The 20,937-nt window shown below is 36.7% G+C and overlaps 1 protein-coding gene across 1 annotated transcript in view; it reads right to left on the reverse strand.

The window, feature by feature from the left end:
• Window positions 1-158: 158 nt before the first annotated feature.
• The window catches only part of DZIP1 (DAZ interacting zinc finger protein 1), a 37,790-nt gene continuing 17,011 nt past the window's right edge, over window positions 159-20,937 (reverse strand). Inside the window, exons 11-20 of the mRNA XM_066545111.1 lie at window positions 19,667-19,726; window positions 13,669-13,728; window positions 10,482-10,627; window positions 9,999-10,194; window positions 7,429-7,558; window positions 7,200-7,250; window positions 6,188-6,390; window positions 5,716-5,846; window positions 2,051-2,222; window positions 159-1,312 (exon numbers count right to left, since the gene is read on the reverse strand). Of these exons, the coding sequence (XP_066401208.1) occupies window positions 1,230-1,312; window positions 2,051-2,222; window positions 5,716-5,846; window positions 6,188-6,390; window positions 7,200-7,250; window positions 7,429-7,558; window positions 9,999-10,194; window positions 10,482-10,627; window positions 13,669-13,728; window positions 19,667-19,726 (1,232 nt within the window). The 3' untranslated portion in view covers window positions 159-1,229. The remainder of the gene's footprint in view (window positions 1,313-2,050; window positions 2,223-5,715; window positions 5,847-6,187; window positions 6,391-7,199; window positions 7,251-7,428; window positions 7,559-9,998; window positions 10,195-10,481; window positions 10,628-13,668; window positions 13,729-19,666; window positions 19,727-20,937) is intronic.

The following is a 20,937-nucleotide window of genomic DNA, read 5'->3' on the forward strand; positions in this document are numbered from 1 at the left end:
GTTAGTGCTTTCCTTACTGTGGCTTGACATTGTGATTTTTTTCTAGTTGTTGTCCTTTTATACTAACAAAGACTGAGCTCCAATACAAAAAAACACCACAAAAAACCAACTTCCCCATATAAGAGGCATTTGATGATGATTAGTTTTAGAGCTGAGGCTTTTTTCTTTTCATTTAGTGTTTATTGTAAACCATGGTAGAAACTTAATAGTTTAATACATGGACATATTTTCTTTAAAATGTTGACAATTTTATATAAAGTTCATGATAAAATATAAAAAATATGCATTAAAGATTGTATAAAGTAATACTCTGCAGTATATTCTGTTCATTGGTTTCTTGCAAGACCAGTTTCAATCTTTAATGTAAACATTAGAGGTAAAATCTTCACCTCAGAGAAATGATAGAGACTTTCACCACTGAACTCATGAGTGTGCTGGTTTTGGCTGGGGTAGAGGTAATTTGCTTCACCATGGCTGGTATGGGGCTGTGTCTTGGATTTGTGCTGGACACAGAGTTGGTAATAGAGATGTTTTTAGTATTGCTAAGCAGGGCTTGCACAGAACCTTTTCTGTTTTTCATACCACCACATCAGTGAGGATAGGGGGTGCACAGGAGGTTTGGAGGGGACACAGGTGGGACAGGTGACTCAAACTGACCAAAGGGATATTCCAGACCATGTGACATCATGCTCAGTATATACAGTGGGGAAAAAAGGAGGAAGAGGAAGACATTTGGAGTGATGGCATTTGTCTTCCCAAGCCACCATTACAAGTGGCCCTGTTCTCCTGGGATGGCTGAACAACTGTCTGCCCATGGGAGCAGTGAATTAATTCCTTGTTTTGCTTTGCTTGTGTGTGTGGCTTTTGCTTTCCCTATCAAACTGCCTTGATCTCAACCCATGAGTTTTCTCACTTTTACTCTTTCAAGTCTCTCCCCAGTTCCACAGGTGAGGGAGGGAGTGAGTGAGTGGCTGTGTGGGGCTTGGCTGGGGTTAAACTATCACAAAAAGAAAGAAGAATTACTTTGTTTCCAAATAGGCATGGCCAGTAATGCATATTTCAATATTCTTTTTCAGAGTCAGACTGAAAGACACGAGAGCTCTGTAAACAGTATTCCTTGTTATTACTGGACCAATGAGAGAAGTTACTGGGAAACACTTGATGTTTTCACCTGCATTTTGAACCCAGGCAGAACCCAGAAGCGGGACCTCCAATCAGGAATGGAACAATTATATGTCTGAAGAATCACTCCAGTCTGTTACAGTGACCAAGCTGCTTTTTAACGTGCTTGTATTATCAGCTTCATGAAGGCCTTTTAAAACAAACAGACAGAATAATTAATAGTTATTAATACTCTTTTGGGGATATTTTTACTTTGCATTTGTCTATAAAAGAAAATGACATGCTATATGAACAAACACCTGTGGACTTCAGGAAGTCCCCAAATTGCAACCAGTAAGCAAATGACAAGTGTTGATAATATGTAGATTGTTTCTCTCACAGCAGATAAAGCAAGCAGTCAGTGCCAACCTTACTTTCCCTTCAAAAATAACCAGAAGTATCCTTATGTAACTGACACAGCTTTAACCTTTACATATATTGAAATGTAAGGGTTAGAAACTACTATATAAATTATATGTAAGATTGAGGCTTTTGCTTTAGCACTAGTTCAAATATTTACTTCAGCCTGGTAAATCAGACACCTTGAACAAACCTGAAATGTTATTATTCTCAAGAAAAAGGGAGTTCCCTTCGCCCTTAAATTTGGAAAGAAAAAATACCTCAGATGATTAATTTTTAAGATGATGTTGAAGTCTGATAATATTATGGTTTAAAATCTCAAATTTAAGTTGGTATCTCTGTGTACTTATGTGTGTGTGTGGTTTATGTACCATTAAGTATCATAAAAACATGATATTTATATAGCAAGAAGCCAAACACAAAGGTTTTCTTGTTCTTTTCTTACAAAACCCCATCTATTGAATTACAATGTGTAATAGACTGTACTGAATCCTCCTCTAGGTGGGTCAGTCACTTATGAACACATTACCTTCCTCCTTTGGTGCACTCTTCTTGGGAAGGCCCCATGCATGAACCACAGATGCAGCACTGGGCTCGTTTTTCTGAACTGTCATTGCCTTCTGACCTCTGTTCTCTTTCATCAATAAAATGTCTTCTTCTACTGATGAAATATCCCAATCATCTTCATCAGCTTCTGCAAGCTAACAGGGACAAGAAAAAAAACCAGGCATTTTTCCTTTGTCTGTTCAAGCTGTGCTGAATTCTTTCCTAAACTCAACAATGTGAAACTGCTCAAGGAGAATGCACTGGCACATGGCCTTTATGAAGTCTATCATCACAGTTTTAAGATCCACATTAATTCAATTACCTAAATGATATTAATTCACTGTTACCATTCTGAAACTAAAAGAGGTTTGGTTGTGGTTTTTTGTTTTTTTTTTTAAGTCAGAAACTGCAAACATTTTAAGTTCTGCCAGTTCTGTATCTGGCATAAACCTCTGTTTTCAGGTATTATATGCCAGCCTTAAAATAGGATTATTTTTTCTGGGATATTCCAGTGAGATGAAAGTCATTTAAGCATTAGAATGTAGATTACTTACATGAAAATAAAGATATGACATGCAAGGTGGCAGTTTACAAGCATTCTATACTAGGAAAAATATTGCTGTAAAGGCCTTTTCAATTTAAACCTAATTTATTTAAAGATAAAATTAAATAATGAACATTTTAAAAACTGCATGGTGCTCAAACTTTAAATATACGTTCCCCTCAAGACTCAGTGTCAGCATGTACAAACATATTTTAATTAAGTGGTGGATTTGTATACTAAATTCACAAAATGAGAGTCAATTCAGACAGATGAACCTGAAGGCAATGAGTCCATGGTCTTTCTTACCTCATCTGCCTGAGAACTAAATGTCTTCATTCAGCTTTAGCAAGAAAAGCTACAGAATTTCCCTACTTTTCAGTCAAATGTGGTTTGATGGATTTGAGCTGTTTTTAGAGAGCTTAACTGTGGAAAGCAAACAATGTTTTCTCCCAAAGCTAAAACCGTATTTCACTGGAGTCTCCAGTGTTACAGTAAGGATCTAGATGGTGCTTCCATTGCACAGAAGGAAGGTTCAGATGCTATTAGAAAGCAATGTAAGGTATGTATAGGCTAGAGAAAAATCAACAAATATGAACATGTTGTGTGTCTCGAAAATGGGTAAGGGACTGCAGTAATGCTTATCTTGCAACATAACTCCATTTTAACATTGCAAACTGTTTTTCAAAAACTGACAGATCTGCTCAGTGTGCTGTATTATTAACATACCAGAATTCACTATTGCTCTGTTTCAAATGATCTGCATTTGGAGGGTGTGGTAATGGGAAAGTCAGTTACGTATATTGAGAAATGCTGGAGTAAGAGTTTCCTTGAACATTCAAGAAGTCCCAAATGATCGTTAAAGTAAAAAATGGAGATAAACATGTCAACTTCCAACAGAATTCAGTTTTGATCAAGTGTAAGTACATGGCACCAATCAAAACTGCTAAACAGTTTTATTAACTCAAAGACTTATATAAAGACATCTACATTAAATATATAAATATGGGCATAAATATATGCATATAATTACTAAAGTATACAAGATGGTTCTTCTGTAAAGATTGCAGAAAAAAGTAGCAGTGCCTGCCCTGGTTTCATAAGCTTATTCTGAACTCTTGGTGTCCATACAAGACACAATAGGGACACAATGTATTCTAAATGAATCATAGCAACAATATTTTTCATAAAATGATGGAAAGATGTGGGTTGGAAGAGATTTCAAAGATCATGCAGTTGAACTCCCCCACGACAGCCAGGAAAACCTTCCACTAGACCAGGTTGCTCAAAACCCTCTCCAACCTGACCTTGAACACTGCCAGGGATGGGGCATCCACAGTTTCTCATCACTGTTCCAGTGCCTCACAGTAAGAATCTGCACCCTCACAGTAAAGAATTTCTTCCTAATATCTAACTGAAACCTACTGTCTTTTCATTATAGTCTAATTTTCTGTCCAGAAGGATCTGTTCCATGATCTTTCTGGGCATAGAAGTAAGATTAACAGGCCAGTAGTTAATCCCAGGGTTCTCCTTCTTACTTTAAAGAAAATAGATTTATTTTCAATTAGAGACTTTTTTCAATCAGAGACTACACTCAGCTGTGATGACTTCTCAATTATTATGGAAGAATGGCTTGGCAACTATATCAACCAATTTCCTTAGGACTCTGGGAAGCAACTCATTGAGTCACATGGATTTATATAAGTTCAGTCTACTCTGGGGGTCTCAAACTCAACCTTCTACCACAATAGGATGGATTTCATTCCCCCAGTACTTGCCTTAAGGTTCAGGGGCTTGAGAGATGTGGGAAGGGAGATTTACCAGTGAAAAACATGGCGTTTTTAAAACATAGGTTTTGAGATTTATTTTGCTACAAGTCTTTGCCATTGAAGCCCAGATTCCTGAACACAATGGCTCACCATCTAAAAATCCTTACAAAATCATCCTGCCAATTTAACTGTGAGCACTTTGTGGTGTTGAAAAATCTGACACTACAAAGAATTTGGAAATAATGCTAGATAGAAAATTGCACTGTAATAGTCATGTCTGCGTTGATAATTTTGAGTCTGGTGCAATTTGCAGCTCCCACACAATCAATGAAAAACTTAGGTGTCATCAATGGCAATTACAAGGACACAGGCTAAATATGGTTATGCCATCCTCATGGCCAAAGTTGATTAGGACAATCACTCCTTTCTGGAAAATGAAATAGAAGTGTCACCATTTCTGGAGGGAGCGATGAGTTTCAGATTTAACTCACAATCAGGAAGCCCTAGGGTATCAGTTTTATTATAGATAACAAGATTTTCAGTAATTATTATTTGCTAATTTAGTGAAAAAATATTGTATTGAATGCTAGAACTAGTACCTGTCTGTCTACTTCAATCTAGTAACAACTACTCAAACTGAAATAAAATCAGTATCTGCTGTTGACGTCTCATTTGAAGCAACTTTTATTCCTTTTAAAAACTGTCCAAGCAAAGACCCGAAATTGCAGCAAAATGGTTTACCAATTATAAAACTCTAAACTGAGGAGAAGACCAGGATGTTAGGAACCTGAGGGGTAAAGAGTCTATTATGTTAGTGTTCTGCTGGTGAACACAGGCCATGCTCAATGGGCAGCAACAGATCTGATGCAGTCTGAAAGCAGTTAGTGATTGTGGATTGATGCAGAACAAAGACCAATGGAATCTGTCCTCTCATTAAAATGTATTTAAGGGACCCATATTAGATAAAGCTCTAGAAATAATGTTTTTAAATATTAGATAAGCAAATCAAAACAAGACACTAGGAAAACAAGTAAAGGAGGACTCTCTATGCTGCTGGAATAGAAGATAAGAATGATACCATGCCCAAACTTTGAGCTGTACTGATCCAAACCAATCAAGGCATAAGCTAAAAAAGCAGAGTGGATGAAATAACTTGCCACTGGTCCCTTGCTACACCAGTGCTGGTCTACCCAAAAAGACTACTTAGCTGTAATTCCAAAGCTGCCTTGGAAAATTAAGTTCTTTGTTGCATCAAGATGATTTCAGCGTGAAAAAAAAATTCAACATACATATAGTTCAATTACTGAATGTAATAATGCAGCATATTAAAAGTGATACCTTTGGTTCTTTCACTCCTTCTTTCTTAGTAAATGCCTGTGCAACATTAATTCCTCCAGCTGGTTTGTTCTTACTTCCATGGTTAGAAAGACTCTCTCCAACTTGTTTGGTCAGTTTTTGAATAACTGTTGCTAAAATTCAGAAAAAGATTAAATTGACAGTTTCCATTCGCAAGGAGGGACTTTACTGTAAACCCTCTAGAAATTTTCCTCAAAGTAAAAATAAATAAAAGATGTCTCTCTGAGACAAAGATTGTGTCTCTCCCTGCATTTATATAGAAGAGCATGATACACATCTTTAAGTAATACATTAACAGAAATACATTAGCAAAAACATAGTGTTTACCTATAGATATACACTCTCAAGACTAGGTAGTCTGCCTTCACTATGTTTTCTAACACAAAAATATTACCATGAAATGCAAAATCATGCACAGCTGTTACAACATCCATATACAAATGCAGTGAAAAACCTTTAGAAGTTTTGGCAGGTGTTCCAGTTTCTTGAGGTCCATTTTCCTCCATCCCATCCCCATTGCTTTTGCCAAAAGGCTTCTGAAAAGCATGGACTATGCTGCTTGATGGTTTTGACTGCTTTTGCAATGCCTCTGGTGCTACATAAGACTGTTTCATATCATCTTCATCAGCTTCTTCCTCTGAACTGAATGGTGGTGTTCTAAGGAAAAACACATGGAATATGAGCACTTACTGGGTTTCAGTGCATGCATCAACGCATACACGTTTAAGCTTCCTTGCATTTTCCTTTCCAAGAATGTGCATTTTTCCTAGTGCAAAATGACAGAATCTCCCCTAAATTTTAACTATTTAAAAGAAAAAATTAAAAGAAATCACGCTGCTAATTAAATTCAGAAAGTTATCCCAAATGCTCTCTTTTACACACATGGCTCTTTCCATTTACGCAACCATCCTTACAAAACAAGAGACCAATATAAAACAAGTCTTGCCAGGCAAACACAGATAGGCTTTCATGCATCAGCAGGTAGAGCAAATTTCAGGGTCAAGGAATCTGTGCCACAGAAAGTCTCTTGTGACAACAGTTAGATGTGGGAATTTTTCAGTGCAGGAAGTGTCAAAGTAATGCACCTGTTGTGAATGGAACATGGAATATTGTATTTCATTTTGGCTGCACTATGAAAATATCAATAAACAACAAAATTAGGTCCCCAAGGTCTCTAAATGCTATTAACACAGTCAGAAAAAGCATCTAAGAGAAAAACTAAACAAAGTTATCGATCTTATTGAATATCTTTTTCTCAACCACAACAAAGAATACATATGCCGAAAGAACAACATGCTATCTTTCGGGGATTATAATAACACACTCAAATGGAGTAACACTTTAAATCAAAAAATGATTGTATGCAGCCCAGATGATGTTTATGAATTTAGCTTAATAATAGTTTTTGTGTGGCAAACATGTCAACAAAAATGTTGTCTTCAAAAAGGCAAGGAAACAAAACATACGTGATGCTAGATGTCTTTCTGGAAGCTCCACTTCCAAGAATCTTCCTGGGGCTAAAAATAATGAGACAAGTTATTTCAAGACTGATAGCAAGCATAAAGCTTATATGGAAGTTTTGTGAATTCTTTCCTCAGTTCTTACAATTGAGGAAATGTTCACATCAGCCACAAAACCCCAAACCCATAGTACTGTTATATGAGGGATGAGTGTTTTTAGAATGGCATCTCTTACTTTGGTGTAGAACTATAGTCAGGGATGATTGCTCTTTGTCCAGGTGGGCGGACAGCTGATGGAGACCACTTGGATGGTTTTGGAGGTGTGGCAAGCGAGGAAATTCCCAATGAGTGGCACTTGTGTTTTTCTACAAGAAAAGTTATCTATGTCATTCACACAATCAACATTCAATATCTTTCCCATTTAATATCTACAATTAAAGATGCTACAGAATATAGTTTCACAAAAAAAGAAGAAAAAATGCAATTCTTTTCTTCCAAGCAGTTCAGAGTTACCATGATTTGGGTTAAAAAGTGCAGCAATTTGGAAAAAAAAAAAACCCTTGCTTTACAGCAGGTCCAGGAAATTAAGCTTGTGATTGCAATTGTATTGTTAGTGCTATAAACAACTACCAAAAGATAATGTTTATAAACGTATATACAAATGTGTATATATATATATATATATACATGTGTGTATGTATACATATATGTATGTGTAATATGTGTGTATATATACTTCTAGCAATCCAAAAAACCACATAATTCGATAGACTGGCTCTTTGGAATGTGACCAGACCTAGCGTTAACAGACTGTTTGTTCATGTACCCAGTGTGGGAGCTGTAGTTACACTTTTGCAACACAGCGATACAATACCAGGTGGAGAAGGCCCCAGGGAGGTTGTGCGTGCAGCAGAAAAGGGGAAGAATGGGTTAACAGCCTTAGGTTTAGACATTCCTACATCCAAGTGTCAAGGGCACAAAGGAGATTAAGTTCCTCAGAGCCTGACAGATTAAAGGAGCTGCTTCTGATACCTTGGAAAAATAGAACATAGGTAGAATCTGTCTAGATTAGAAGAATTACAACAGTTAATGGGAATTTTAGGATATTGGTGCAAACATCCCTGGTTTCTCTATTATTGCCCATCCCTTGTACATTTTGCTCAAAAAGGGAAAGTCATGGGAGTGGACTGAGCAACACATGAAGCAGCTCTGGAGCTTTGTCCCACAACCCCCCCAGGGACCCTATTACAGCAGAATGGGATTCTGTTGAGAACATGGCACTGCAGCTTGTTTCACACTGGCCCTGATGGACCAGAGAGATTCAGCCCAACTGCATTGAAAGAGACAGAACAGAGATATTCTGAGCTGGAAAGGGGACTTTAATCATCAGTCCAAGCCATTAAACAAGTTGAGCCACTAAGAGATAACCTGTCTGGACAAACCCCAATGAAAGCTGTATTGCTTTCATTTTCCAGGAATGATACTGAGAATGATGCCAGCACATCTTCACTGGAGATCAAGTTAATCATCTGAGGACTGCTTATTCTTGTTGTAGAAGCAACTATGGCCATCATGAACCAAATTTGGTTCACACATCAACAAGCTTGACCTGCAGGGTGGAGACCCTCACTTCTATCTATGGAAGCTAATAACTACGGTAACTAGAGTGCAACATTAATTCCTCCACACTTCTCACTTGGGAAATTTACTGTGGCAGCAAATATAAGGGAAGGAGATGAGGGTACTTTGCCCACTGAAATTAGAAAGGCAACCTCAATGCCACTGAATTTGACAGGGAATTTCAGTGCTGGTAGCATCTAATCAATTTGACCTAGGACATCATTAAGAATACAGTAAGAAGGAAGATGGACAGCATCAGTGGTCAGACTCCCTCTTCAGATGGTCATTCACAGCTAGAGGAATTTTCAATAAAATACAATGCTGTTGTTGCTATGTTAATCTTGACTCTAATATGTTTTGGTTTTATCATAGACATGCACATAAAAATCTGGATAATGATCTGTCAGAAACATATACAGTCTGGGTGTGGCATAATGAAAGGTGTGGGGGAGAGGTATGAGCAATTGTTCTACAGAGACCCCCCAAAAATCCATTAAACAGGTGTGATAGGGGCACCAAATTGAAGGTGTTTCTGTAGTCACAGGGTGGATAATGCAGGAACAAGGCCTACAGCGATGAGATACATGATGAAGGGACTTCCATGAGATATGCCAAGAGATGTGTAGCTAAGGGATTATGTGGCCATGATGGCATGCTGAGGGGATGGTAGGTTATCAGGCAAAGGCTGGATGACCCTCATCACTGCAGTCAGCCAGGGAAGAGGGATTGAGGCTAAGGTGTCAGTGTTGGCGAATCTGGGATCACAAAACAAGACCAGACTCAGACTGCGACCCACATTACTGGTGCACCTGGGAACATGATCAGACTTCAAATGCTGAATTGGTTAAAATCAGAAATTAAGCACAGCCATATTCAGCCCTTCAGATCTGTGAGGACCAGCAGGAAAGAAAGGGGGTTTATTTGCTGCCAAAGTGCTACACTCCCAACACAACACTATGTATCTTGCCAGAACTAAGATACTTGCTGTTAAACACCATGTCAAGAACCCTTTAAAGAAAACAGTTTAGTTGTCCATAACTATATAGAATGTTGATATGGAAAAGCAGGAAAGCAGCTATACAGAAATGTTGTCAAATAAAACTTTAAACAGCAGTTTAAATAACTTTAAACAGCAGTTTAAATAAAATGTAAGACAATGAAATAAGGCCCAAAATGCACTGTAACCTTCACCAGGAAGATGAGCACAGGCATCAGCTCTGCTAGAAGATGATGATCTCTCTTCAACCCGAAGGCCAACTTGACGTTCAAGGCGCTCTCGAATCCCTTGAATGGCGGGCTCATGCTTCTCTTTGCGTTCTCTGGCATATTCAATAGCTCGCAAAATTTTATTTAAGCGATCACTTGATATTCCACGAACACCCTAAGGAAACAAATTGTACTGTAAACACTCTTTCAGGCTTCAGATATCATAAAGCTTGTAGAAAAATCACAGAAGTTGGTAACATTGCCCACAAGTGTATCCATATCCTCCACAGCTGTAATTTGATGGCCATCCCCTCAGGTTACTGGTTAAGGAATTACAGTTATTTAAAACATGGAAATTTAGCTTTGAATTTTATAGGTTGAGAACTGTAGTACAGGAGTGAAAGAGAACAGAAGAAAAGTGGTACAAAGATTACCCTTCTTTTAAATAATTCAATATCTTACTGCTTTAATTCCCAAGGATTCCAGCTTCTCCTCCAGAGCTTGCTCCAAAACAACTCGCAATTCTTTAGTTAAAGAAGGATCAGACTTCAGAGCATTTATTAAATAGTGCTTACTTCTGTCTGGTTTTAGATCAATTTTCTCAATTTCTGAAATAAGAAGGAAAAATGCTGTTAAGAGATGTTTTTAAAATCCACATTACATGAGACAATTAAAAACTGCACTTAAGCATGCATTCTTTAGAACCAGCATAGACCTATATGTGCACTTTTTATCTACCTGGAATTGTGTAATTTTCAAAATACTGGGCTAGCTTACAAAAGCCAGCTCACTTGGAATTTGTACCTCTGCACATTGTACTCACCATCACAAGTATCTTATTGCTCATTACAGAATCACTGTAAAGATACAGCGCTGAATATTTGGGAACAAAGATCTTTACTTTTAGCATTGTACTTGAAAACTTCTGATAGAGACTATCTTCTATACTTAAGTTCTCTAAATGTGGTATTTCAAAGAAAAGCTGAATTCTAGCAGGAATTAGAACAAGAATACTACAAACTTTTTCTTAAGAAAAGTTTCAAGCAATGTGACATTCTCTGATAAAATCACCTACTGAAATTAAACCTTTGCAAAGTTGTAACACTTTCGAAAGTCTTGGTAAAGACAAAACCTTGTTTGGGGCAGACTGTTTCACAGAAAATACATGATGGATAATAGCCATCTTCAAAAATCTTCCAAGGACAAAGTTCAGTGTCGTGTTTTCTTCTATGCAAGTCTGTGACGTCATACATACTTAAAAGCAGACAAAAAAGTTCCTATATCTTTTCCTTGCTTTAAGTGTCAACAATGACACTTATGTCAATAAAAAACTCTTATGCAAGCAATAAAGAATCATCTAGACAGATTCTTCCATCTAAAATGAAGACAGACATTTAAGTTAGGACAAAGTATTATTGGGTCATAGAGGAGAGTAAAGAAGAAAAACACATTTAAAACCTGTCTGTAAAACTGTCACTGGCAAGACAAAATTTTACTGAATGCCACTTAAAGTAAAGGAAGCGATAACCTGTGGAACCATGATGGCTGCTTCTGTCTGGCAGTGGTCAGCAGAGCTGGCTAGGGGTATAAAACATCCCAGGAAAGCTGTAAACCACACTCCCAATTCCCCTGAAATAACAGGAAAATCTTGGGCAGGAGTTTGTCTTCCCAGTATGCCTTACAGGGCAGCAAAGTCATCTGCCACCCAATAGACAAGGACAGGAATGAAGGCATAATTCCATATTGTGACTTTCAAATATTATATTTTTAAACAAATGTGCCACTTTTTCTATTTGTAAACAATGACAGCTTATTAGAAAGCAGTTCCACTTACTTTTCATTTTTCTTTAAGGGAAAGACAAGCACCCTAAAGAGGAGACAAAAAAGCCTCAAGATGCACAAATGACATATTAGGCAGTTTTGAGAAACTGGCTTCCCATGGGGTCCTGGAAAGAACTATAGGTAATGGAAATTGAGAGTCCAATCCGCCATACTATTAGATCTGTGTTGAGGAGGACATAATCAGGCTGAAATCTCACCTGGTTTTGGGAACTGTGTGGACAACTCAGTACCTGACAGAGATGACATTAAAACTTTGATTTGATGACATTAAAAATTTGATTTATCTGGAGAACTGAGTCCTAGAAGAGGCAAACAATTGGTCTTGAGGAAACACAGGGCTATCTGATGATCCCCATTCAGGACAAGATGGCACTATGCAGTAAAAAATCCTCCCAGAAAGCCATATATGAGACATTTTAAAGTGGAAGATTCCCAGGAGCCTTCTGAAAATCCTACCTCTTTCCAATGTTAATCCTTGCAAAAAACCAGATACATTTAAACTCATTTTTAAATTCCTAATTACTAAATACTAATAAGAGTAACAAGACTATCCAGCATTATCCTAATTAATGACAATATCAATTCTTGCTAATTAACTCAAGCCAAATCCTCTTTGCCAGAGCAATTATTTAATTATTATTATTAATAATAATTTATTTAATAATTTAATTATTTATTATTTTCTTATTCATCCCCAAATACTAGATTTAACTTTTGAGACAAGGGACCTTACATCTGGTCCACTGTCTCAGCTCCTACATAATCCTAGAAAATTATGTTCTGAGTCAAGAATTTTCACACTCTCCCTTACAAATGACTGTCATCAAACCCAAAAAAATCTTGGTCTATCTTTTCAGACTGCATTCTTTCTTTTCTCTTATGCACTTCAGGCCATGCCTTTAGGCACAGCAGAAGAAACAAAGACAATCCATCAAGAGAGAAGATGGCAAGCAAGAGAAACAGCAGAAGGAACGGCAAAAATGCAAACAGTCTTTATTTCAGATTGTTCAGAGGCACTGGATTTTCCCTGGGGAAACCTCCTAACACACAGACGTACTCAAACAATGATTTTGTTTTCAAAACAGCATCATTCCTTTGAAATTTAAACTCACTGGCTGTAGGGTTCAAGACTGATTTTGATTTTCACACACAGAAGAGATTTTTATTTGGTGTTTCACTATTAGCTGCCTTCAGGAGAAGAACACCATGCAGGATGAACCAGTGCTTTCTGTTCTCTCACTGTAAATGTGGCCTTCTCCACGGTCTCCTCAGAAAAGACACAACAGCTGCCAATGCTAGGCTATGTAACTTTATTCTGAATTGCACAACCCTGGCTGCAGCTGTGGCTCCTTATGGGTAGGTGCAAGTCAGATTACCTGTAAAATTATCTGTGATGCATTCATGAAAGCTGGCAGCTCCAACCTCCACCATCAACTTCCTTCCACCTGAACTCTTCATCCTCTTATGCAGAGTTAAAAAGGGAGTGAGCTCATATTGCAATAGTGTCAGCACAAAAATTTCCTAGTCAGGGGCTTTTACCCATAATTTTTGATCTGCTTAGTTCAAATCCCTTTAGACATGTGACTGTTTTAAAGAAATTAGCCAGATTTTCATAAAAACATTGAACTTGGATAAGGAAATCATAATATTTATAAGCAATAGCAAACAGGAGACTGACACAAACAACATTCCCACCCAAATCACACAAATATAATGAAATACAATGAAAAATACTGTAGGTATCAAATAATATTTTTTGTTTTCAAGAAACGCATGCCAGCATATTTTGAGCTGAATCAATCATTACCTTTTTCCTCTTCTGAAAGCTCCTCTATGGGCTCCAGCATATGCACCAAGGGTGCCTGCTCTAATAATGAGGAAGAACAGGAACACCAGACAAAAAGGACAGAAAAAGGTCAAGGTCCAGAGAGGGAAAGTCAGAAAAAAAACCACCACACCGATGTCAACTTTCTTGATTGCTGACAACCTGCTTAACCATCACAAACCCACTGCAACATGACTCTTCAGTGCCTCAGGGGGACATTTTTGTGGAGGAGACCCTAATCCAATAGTCACTTCAGGAGTGATTCTGCTGTCCAAACACAGGTGTATGGTGTCATCCCAGACACATCAGAGTTTTAAGCTGTCAGTGCAAGGTTGACTGATACATCACACAACTTCTGGAATGACACCAGGTAGGCCAGGTAGGGTAGTTTTAGACATCTACAATGACAGGGCCACCTAGGATTACATAAATCAATATTGATGCTAATTTCTCATAAAAAGACATTTTTTAGGATGCATTTAAAAATATTGTTTATGTGCAATTCTATACTTAAAAAAGACAAGTGAAATGGACAAAGTAAACCTCAAAAATATATAGAAAAATATATTAACTCACTTTCCAGAGAGTTATTAAGTACTGAGTCCATATGTGCAAGACAGAGATTTAACATATGTGTATATATATAATATATATAAATTATATATATATATATATAAATTATATATATGGGATAATTCCCAAGAAAACAATTTCAAAAATCTTCACTCACTCCAATTGTGTAAGATTCAGTATTATCATGTGTTTTAAAGAATTCTTGAAATGTCTGTGCTGCAAACAGCTTCCTAAACACGCTGAATTTTTCATTCTATAGGCTGTCAGGTACAATTGACTTCTGACTTCACAAAATGAAGTCAGACTACAGTTTATTTACAACTTTATTAATTTATAAGACATGCTTGAAAATTATTATATGTAGACCAATTCAGGTTTTTAAAATGTTAATATTCACCTTCTATAAATTAATTGCTATCAATGAAAACTAGAGCTTGAGTGTCTTGTAGGGTTTACAATAAAAACAGGTATGTAAACTGTACTTTCAGCATTCAACTACAGGCATTATAAGAGAAAACAATTTATTGATCAGTATTTTGGGCCTACATGCATTTTTCCCATCCTTCACAACAAAACCTCTTGCACTATAAATGGTTGTTATGCTCTATGGGTAGAAGGGGAGGAGTGATGCTGCACGAAGATGTTCTTTGGCATATCTTGTACACCAGGTACAAACATGGATGCTCTGTGACAGGTAATCACAGTGAAATGAGCATTTGGAGCTAAGTGACACTGCCACATCTCCAATATTCCTCAAGTAAAGGGGATTAAATCTGGTGGCATAAATGCTCGGGTATGAGAGCTGGGCTCTCCATGCTTTCCATGCCTGTGGTGATTTTCAGCCTCTCACCTGCTCTTCCAAGCCAATTACCAGACTTAAGATTTGCTCCCACAGAACTTGCACTAAATAAGAAGTTTTTAAAAAATGCTTCTTTTACCATCACAAGTCATTAACAAGATACCAAGATATCTTAGGAAAACATTTAAAAGCAAAACTCTGAGAGACAAATGGGCTTCTGATCTTTCAATCTCTAAGGCTGTAAAATTTACCAGTGGCCAGAGCATTCCTGGGCACTGGAACACGACCCTCCACATTACTGCTCCTGGCACACCACTGCCCTTCACCAACTAAGCTCCTCCAAAACAGTGTTCAGACACAGTTTGGAATCATTCCCAAAAGCCTGAAATGTGTCTGTCTAGAAGGACATAGCCTGAAGCACAGATGAAATGTTCTGGGAAGATTTAATTAAGCTGCATGGGCACTGAGATGTAATCAAGCTGCATTGGCTGAACTTACCAATCAGTAAGGCAGTTGCTGTGTAGTTGGATTTAATCTATGCTTGTTTTACCTGTACTTTGCTCAAATGCTCTCTGCTTAAAGGGGCTGACTCATCTCTGCACAAGCCCTTGCCAGGTGACTTAATGTAACAGGAAAATCCCAGTCCCCAGAACTCAGACCTGAAAATGGTCTGCTGATCAGGCATAAAGGTACATGCTTCTCTTCTTCAGTGTACCAGAAACAGAAGAGATGAAAAACCAGGAATTACTAAGAACAGTTGCATGAGCAGACCTAAGATGCATTACTGTTATGTGTAATAATGTTCACTGCATGGCAACAGAAGAGATCAAATGCTAAGGCAGGAGGGAGTGCAACACCTGAAATTACCAACTTCCCTTATGTAAACAAGCCTTTTCTTTCTCTTCACTGCACACACATTCTAAGAGATATCTATTAAACATCACAATGGAATCACATTTAAGAAAAACCATTACTCTGGTTTACAGACAGGTGTGGAGATGACCCCCCCCCCCCTTAAGGAGTCCTCTCCTTATGTTTATCAGAGAAGGGCTTCTTCTGGCCATCTATCATCACATACTAAATATCATCAAATATTCTAGCCATCATTAAGGCCAGCAGAGGTGTGTCTATCATCCCATATCTTCCAGAGTATCTCTTCTGCCAGCTAGTGTGTGTGGAGACACAGATGAGATGTATCAAAAGTACAGGTTACCTTAATTTCTCAGTGGATAATTATATTTCTGAAAAATTATGTGCCCAGCATACTTTAAGAAACAATTAAATATCTGTTTTAAAGAGCATTTGAAGACAATTTCTACACAGGTGGAACAGGAAAATATATTTAACAATAATGAAGGATTCAGGCTGTGTATGTTTCATGCATATCATATATTATTTGTCTGTTCTTATCTACAAGTTAAAAATATTCTGACAGTAATATGGGAAAAGCAGTCTTCTGGCCAACATTTAAAGAAGAAATCCCATATATTTATGTTAAAATATGAAATGCTAAAAAACTTTTAGCCTGAACAGAAGCAATAAATTTACCTATGGTGTAGTGTCATCTACAGTAAGCACTTTGCACTTGCAATGTAACAACCTAGGAAAATATGTAAAATGTAAGCCATGGCTACATTTATTTCCTGCTCCTTTAATTTATACTCGAATTACACATACAAAGAGCTGCCAGACCTAATCTGTGATGCCTGTAATTTGGACCATTGTTTCTCAATTAATACACTTAATATATTTTTTTCTCCTAACCGATCAATAGAAAGCCACATACTGCACGCAAGGAGCAGAAATATTAATTTTAAACCAATATTCCTAAGTATGATTTTTTTTGACACTTACCTGAGGCCCCTAAGTTAGGAGCCCAGTCACCTCAGACTCCATCTACAGTCATCGAAGGGACACAGGCAACTTCAAAGAGCATTCAGATCTTAGTTCAGCTGAACCAAACTCTGAAGGTGCCCCTTTTCTCTGTTTACTGTCTAGAAAGAGTAAGTACTTTAAGAGTAAGTACTTTAACCTAATTTTCCTCAGATGCTTCAGCTATGTCCCTAGTGATAGCTGAGCCTTGGTGTCCACACCATGTTTACAGACTGAGACACAGGTTTTAATGAACAATCTAATTGGTAGCTTTGCTTTTTAACTACTGTCTTCAATTCCACCTAATATTATTGACCTAACTAAGACTAAATATTGAACAAGTATCAACATTTCAAGAGTAATATAGAAGCCAAAGCCTAATTTTAAAATATTACTTAAAAAAATAAATTGTAATTAATCTGTTGTCTTTTTGTGAGACTGAAGTAATCTTTGAAAGTAAGACCTAAGTTATATCTGCACAAAACCCTACAGGTAGCTCAGAAATGAACAGAAGAATGTTGAGCCAGAATAGCATTTAAGGTGCTCTACTAGTTCTCACAAGAAGTCAGGAACATTAACATCAGACTAACATGAGACTAACATAGTCATTCTCCTACTTTCCACCTAGGGTAACTCACATTTGCAACTTGGGTATCTTTTCATAACACAGATTTAAGATGTGCAGAATGAATACTAGGATGCAAAAGCACCTGAGTGGCTTTGAAAAGTGTACTTAAGTTCACATTAGGGAGCCTTTTCTAGAATTAAAAAAAAAGAATGAAGATATTTTATATGCAAGCAATTATAAGATGATCTGTGCTAAATAAATTTGTCTACACAAGTTACCAGGAAGTGCTTTCCTTTTCATAAAGGCATGAGATGCAGCCATGATGTCTTAATTCAGAAAGTCAATCCCTTGAGGAGTCCTGAAAACTTCGGGAAAGACACCATAACTTCTGCTAACCTCCAGAAAATTAGGTAAGGCAAGTTTAAAAAACAATCCAGAAGGGAAGAAAGGGGACAGACAGAGAGACCTGCAGAGATAAATAAAATAGTAATCAGCAAAGGAATCTGAAAGGAACACCTTCTTTGAGGTTTCATAATAAACTGATGGTGAATCTTTTGTGTATCAACGGCAGGAATAGCCTTTTCTTTCTTGAGAAGTTTCACAAGATGTCACAAACTTCATATTTGAAGCAGCAAGAAACCATGAAAGATCTGAATGAGCTGATTTAAATTGTGAGAGTACAAAAAATACTAATGTTCACAGGACTGTTCCTCAGAAAATGTGCTTAGTATAAATGAAAGCAAATGCACAAAGGAACTAATGCTTCACAATCTTGGTGTGTAAGTGTTTAGCAGCAATAATCTTCATAAAACTTAAATTCAGGACAATTGCTAAATTATATGCTGTGACACTTCTTAGCCAGAACCAGACTACAACTGTTTTGGTGTAATGAGGCTGGCTTAAATTAAAAAGAATTAATTGTTCAAAATGCTATTGCTAATTCTCTATACTTCATATACTATTACTTTTGGCTACACAGTATTCATCCATATAGTTTAACTTAGGAAGCTACAAGCAATGAACTACTAAACCTTGCATAGTTTAGAAAGAAATCTCTGTATTATTCAAATAATGTTACCATAGAATAATTAGCAATTATTTTTCAATTTTCCTTTTTTAACTAATTCTTGTCTTGTCACATAGTCGAAAATGAGCACTGCACAAGTTTTTCATTCCTCATCAAGTTATCAAAAGCTTGATAGATAACACCCTTTCTCCACAGAGGCATTTTCAGAATTTTTTGTATTTGGTGAGAAAGAAAAATTATCTAAATTTTTCACCGACAAATTCCATTTAGTCTCCTGTGACAGGCTTAAAAACTAAGAGAAATAATCAGGAAAAAAAACATTATTCAACTACAATTCAAATCAATAAACTGTTTTTAAACACTATGCTTGCTTGTTTTTCATTACTTAAAAGAAAAATAAAGAATTAGTTAATCACAGAATATTGGTATAGTAACAAAACTCTCCATTAATTTGCATACTGATTAAAAAAACAAAATTACTTTCACAAAACTATTTTCACAAAGTACCAAACAATGTAAATATAGCTCCCTTGCCCCCCTCCCCTTCTAAAGGACACCACAGTGCCAGAAGTTAAAATACCTAAATAATGATCTATATGTAACCACAGGTATACTCTGGAAGAACTACAACGGAATAATGTCTATTTTGATTATTTTTCTGCATTTTTACTCCTTGCCATTTGAAGTCACATGAAAAATACAGTATTTCAAGACTTGCAAACAAACATCTCCACGTTTCCCTATACAAACTCCAGCAGATGCATGTACCTATCCAGTATATGCATATAATGTACCTATCCAGTATAAGCATATTTTCCATTAGAAAACACAAATTTCTTCCTCAATATATTTCATCTAAGTGATTCAATAATATAACTATTCCAGGAAATATTCTCAGATTATTTTAATTTGTTTTTAATTTATTCTTCTCAGTAGTGCATCCTTATAATTATTTCATAGAAATTCTCAACTCTGACATAGAAATTATGTTCTTTCAATATAACTACTCTTAGACCTATGATTTGACAAAAGCAAATGATCTGAGAAATGATTTAACAAATGATTTGACAAACCTATGATCTGAGAAAAGAAAGGGTTAGATTTGAAAGTAGTGGATCTGGACCTATCGAAAAAAACTTACCAGGTGGGGGAATTGATGGAGTTGGTTTAGATTCTTGAAGACGCTCTACAGGAGTGTTCACTAAAATAACATAATAGTAAAAAAAATAATAAAATTGTATTATTGTGAATAGTAACAGACAAATACAGATTCTTAAATATAGCAATATTCAATCATATTTATAAATCAGTTATGTTTTGACATTAATGGGCAAAAAATAAACAAAACATTTACAAAGTAAAAACTGTTCCTTCACAACATAAAAGCACATCTCTATGTATGCTTAGCATTTTTAACACTTCTAGAATCAGGAAAAGAAACTACTAACTAAATCATCACTGGACTAGAACTTGATCATTTTTTTGGTCACGAGTGCATGCTGCCTTTTGTGTCACAGGGAAGAAGTCTTGGCCCAAAGCTACTTAGTCAAGACCAGCCTGACCAGGGCTTGTATTCCCCAGAGAGGATCTGCAGCATCCACAAGCGACATCAATGAGTGCAAACACTCATACATCTATAGATCATGAATAGGGTGTAGCCTTGGAGTGAATTAAGCTTCAATCCTACATTGCTCAGATCAGCTTGGGGCTAGGAGTAAATCTGCCATGGACTTTTACTTGTCTGTGCTTCAGTGTGAATGAATATGACCAGCTAGAGCTGAAAAGCCACACAGCCTTCCTCAGTCTGAACCTACTCCCTGCTCTTTGACTCAGTTCAAGCCAGTGTCTTGTTAATAAAGAAAAATGGTTTCCAAACTGGGATCACAATTAATTCAGCAGTCATCACCTATTGCAAAAAACTTACTTCAAGTCACGGCAACTGCAGCATTAACCCATATGGGTGTTTGTAGTGCAGGACAATATCCTGAAACACTATTATCAGGTTTAGCTATTTGTAATAGACTTCAGATGTTAAAGTATTGCACAGACATAAATATAAGAGTTCTTAACATTCTTTGAACATCTGTGTCTTAACTGACAAGTTAATCCGTTTCGTCTATTCTTTCACTATTTTCCCTTTTGTGAGTTCTGCAGCCTAAGGACAGTCAAGCATGAAAAAAAATCAATTTAAATTATACTTCATAAAACAAATCTGGAAGTTCTTTACATAATACAAAATAAAGTTGTTTTATTTTACATCTCTTCACGACTCAAGCAATCAACTTTGTCCATTAGAAGTCTTTACAGCCATAAAGCACGATCTTTGTAAATCATGGCATAGAAACAGGTAGATACTGTGTGAAAAACAAATACATTTCCAGTACTGATTTTATTTCAGTATTTTGTTAGTCA

Source organism: Molothrus aeneus, chromosome 2 (genome assembly GCF_037042795.1).
Source record: "Molothrus aeneus isolate 106 chromosome 2, BPBGC_Maene_1.0, whole genome shotgun sequence".
Lineage (NCBI taxonomy): Eukaryota > Metazoa > Chordata > Aves > Passeriformes > Icteridae > Molothrus > Molothrus aeneus.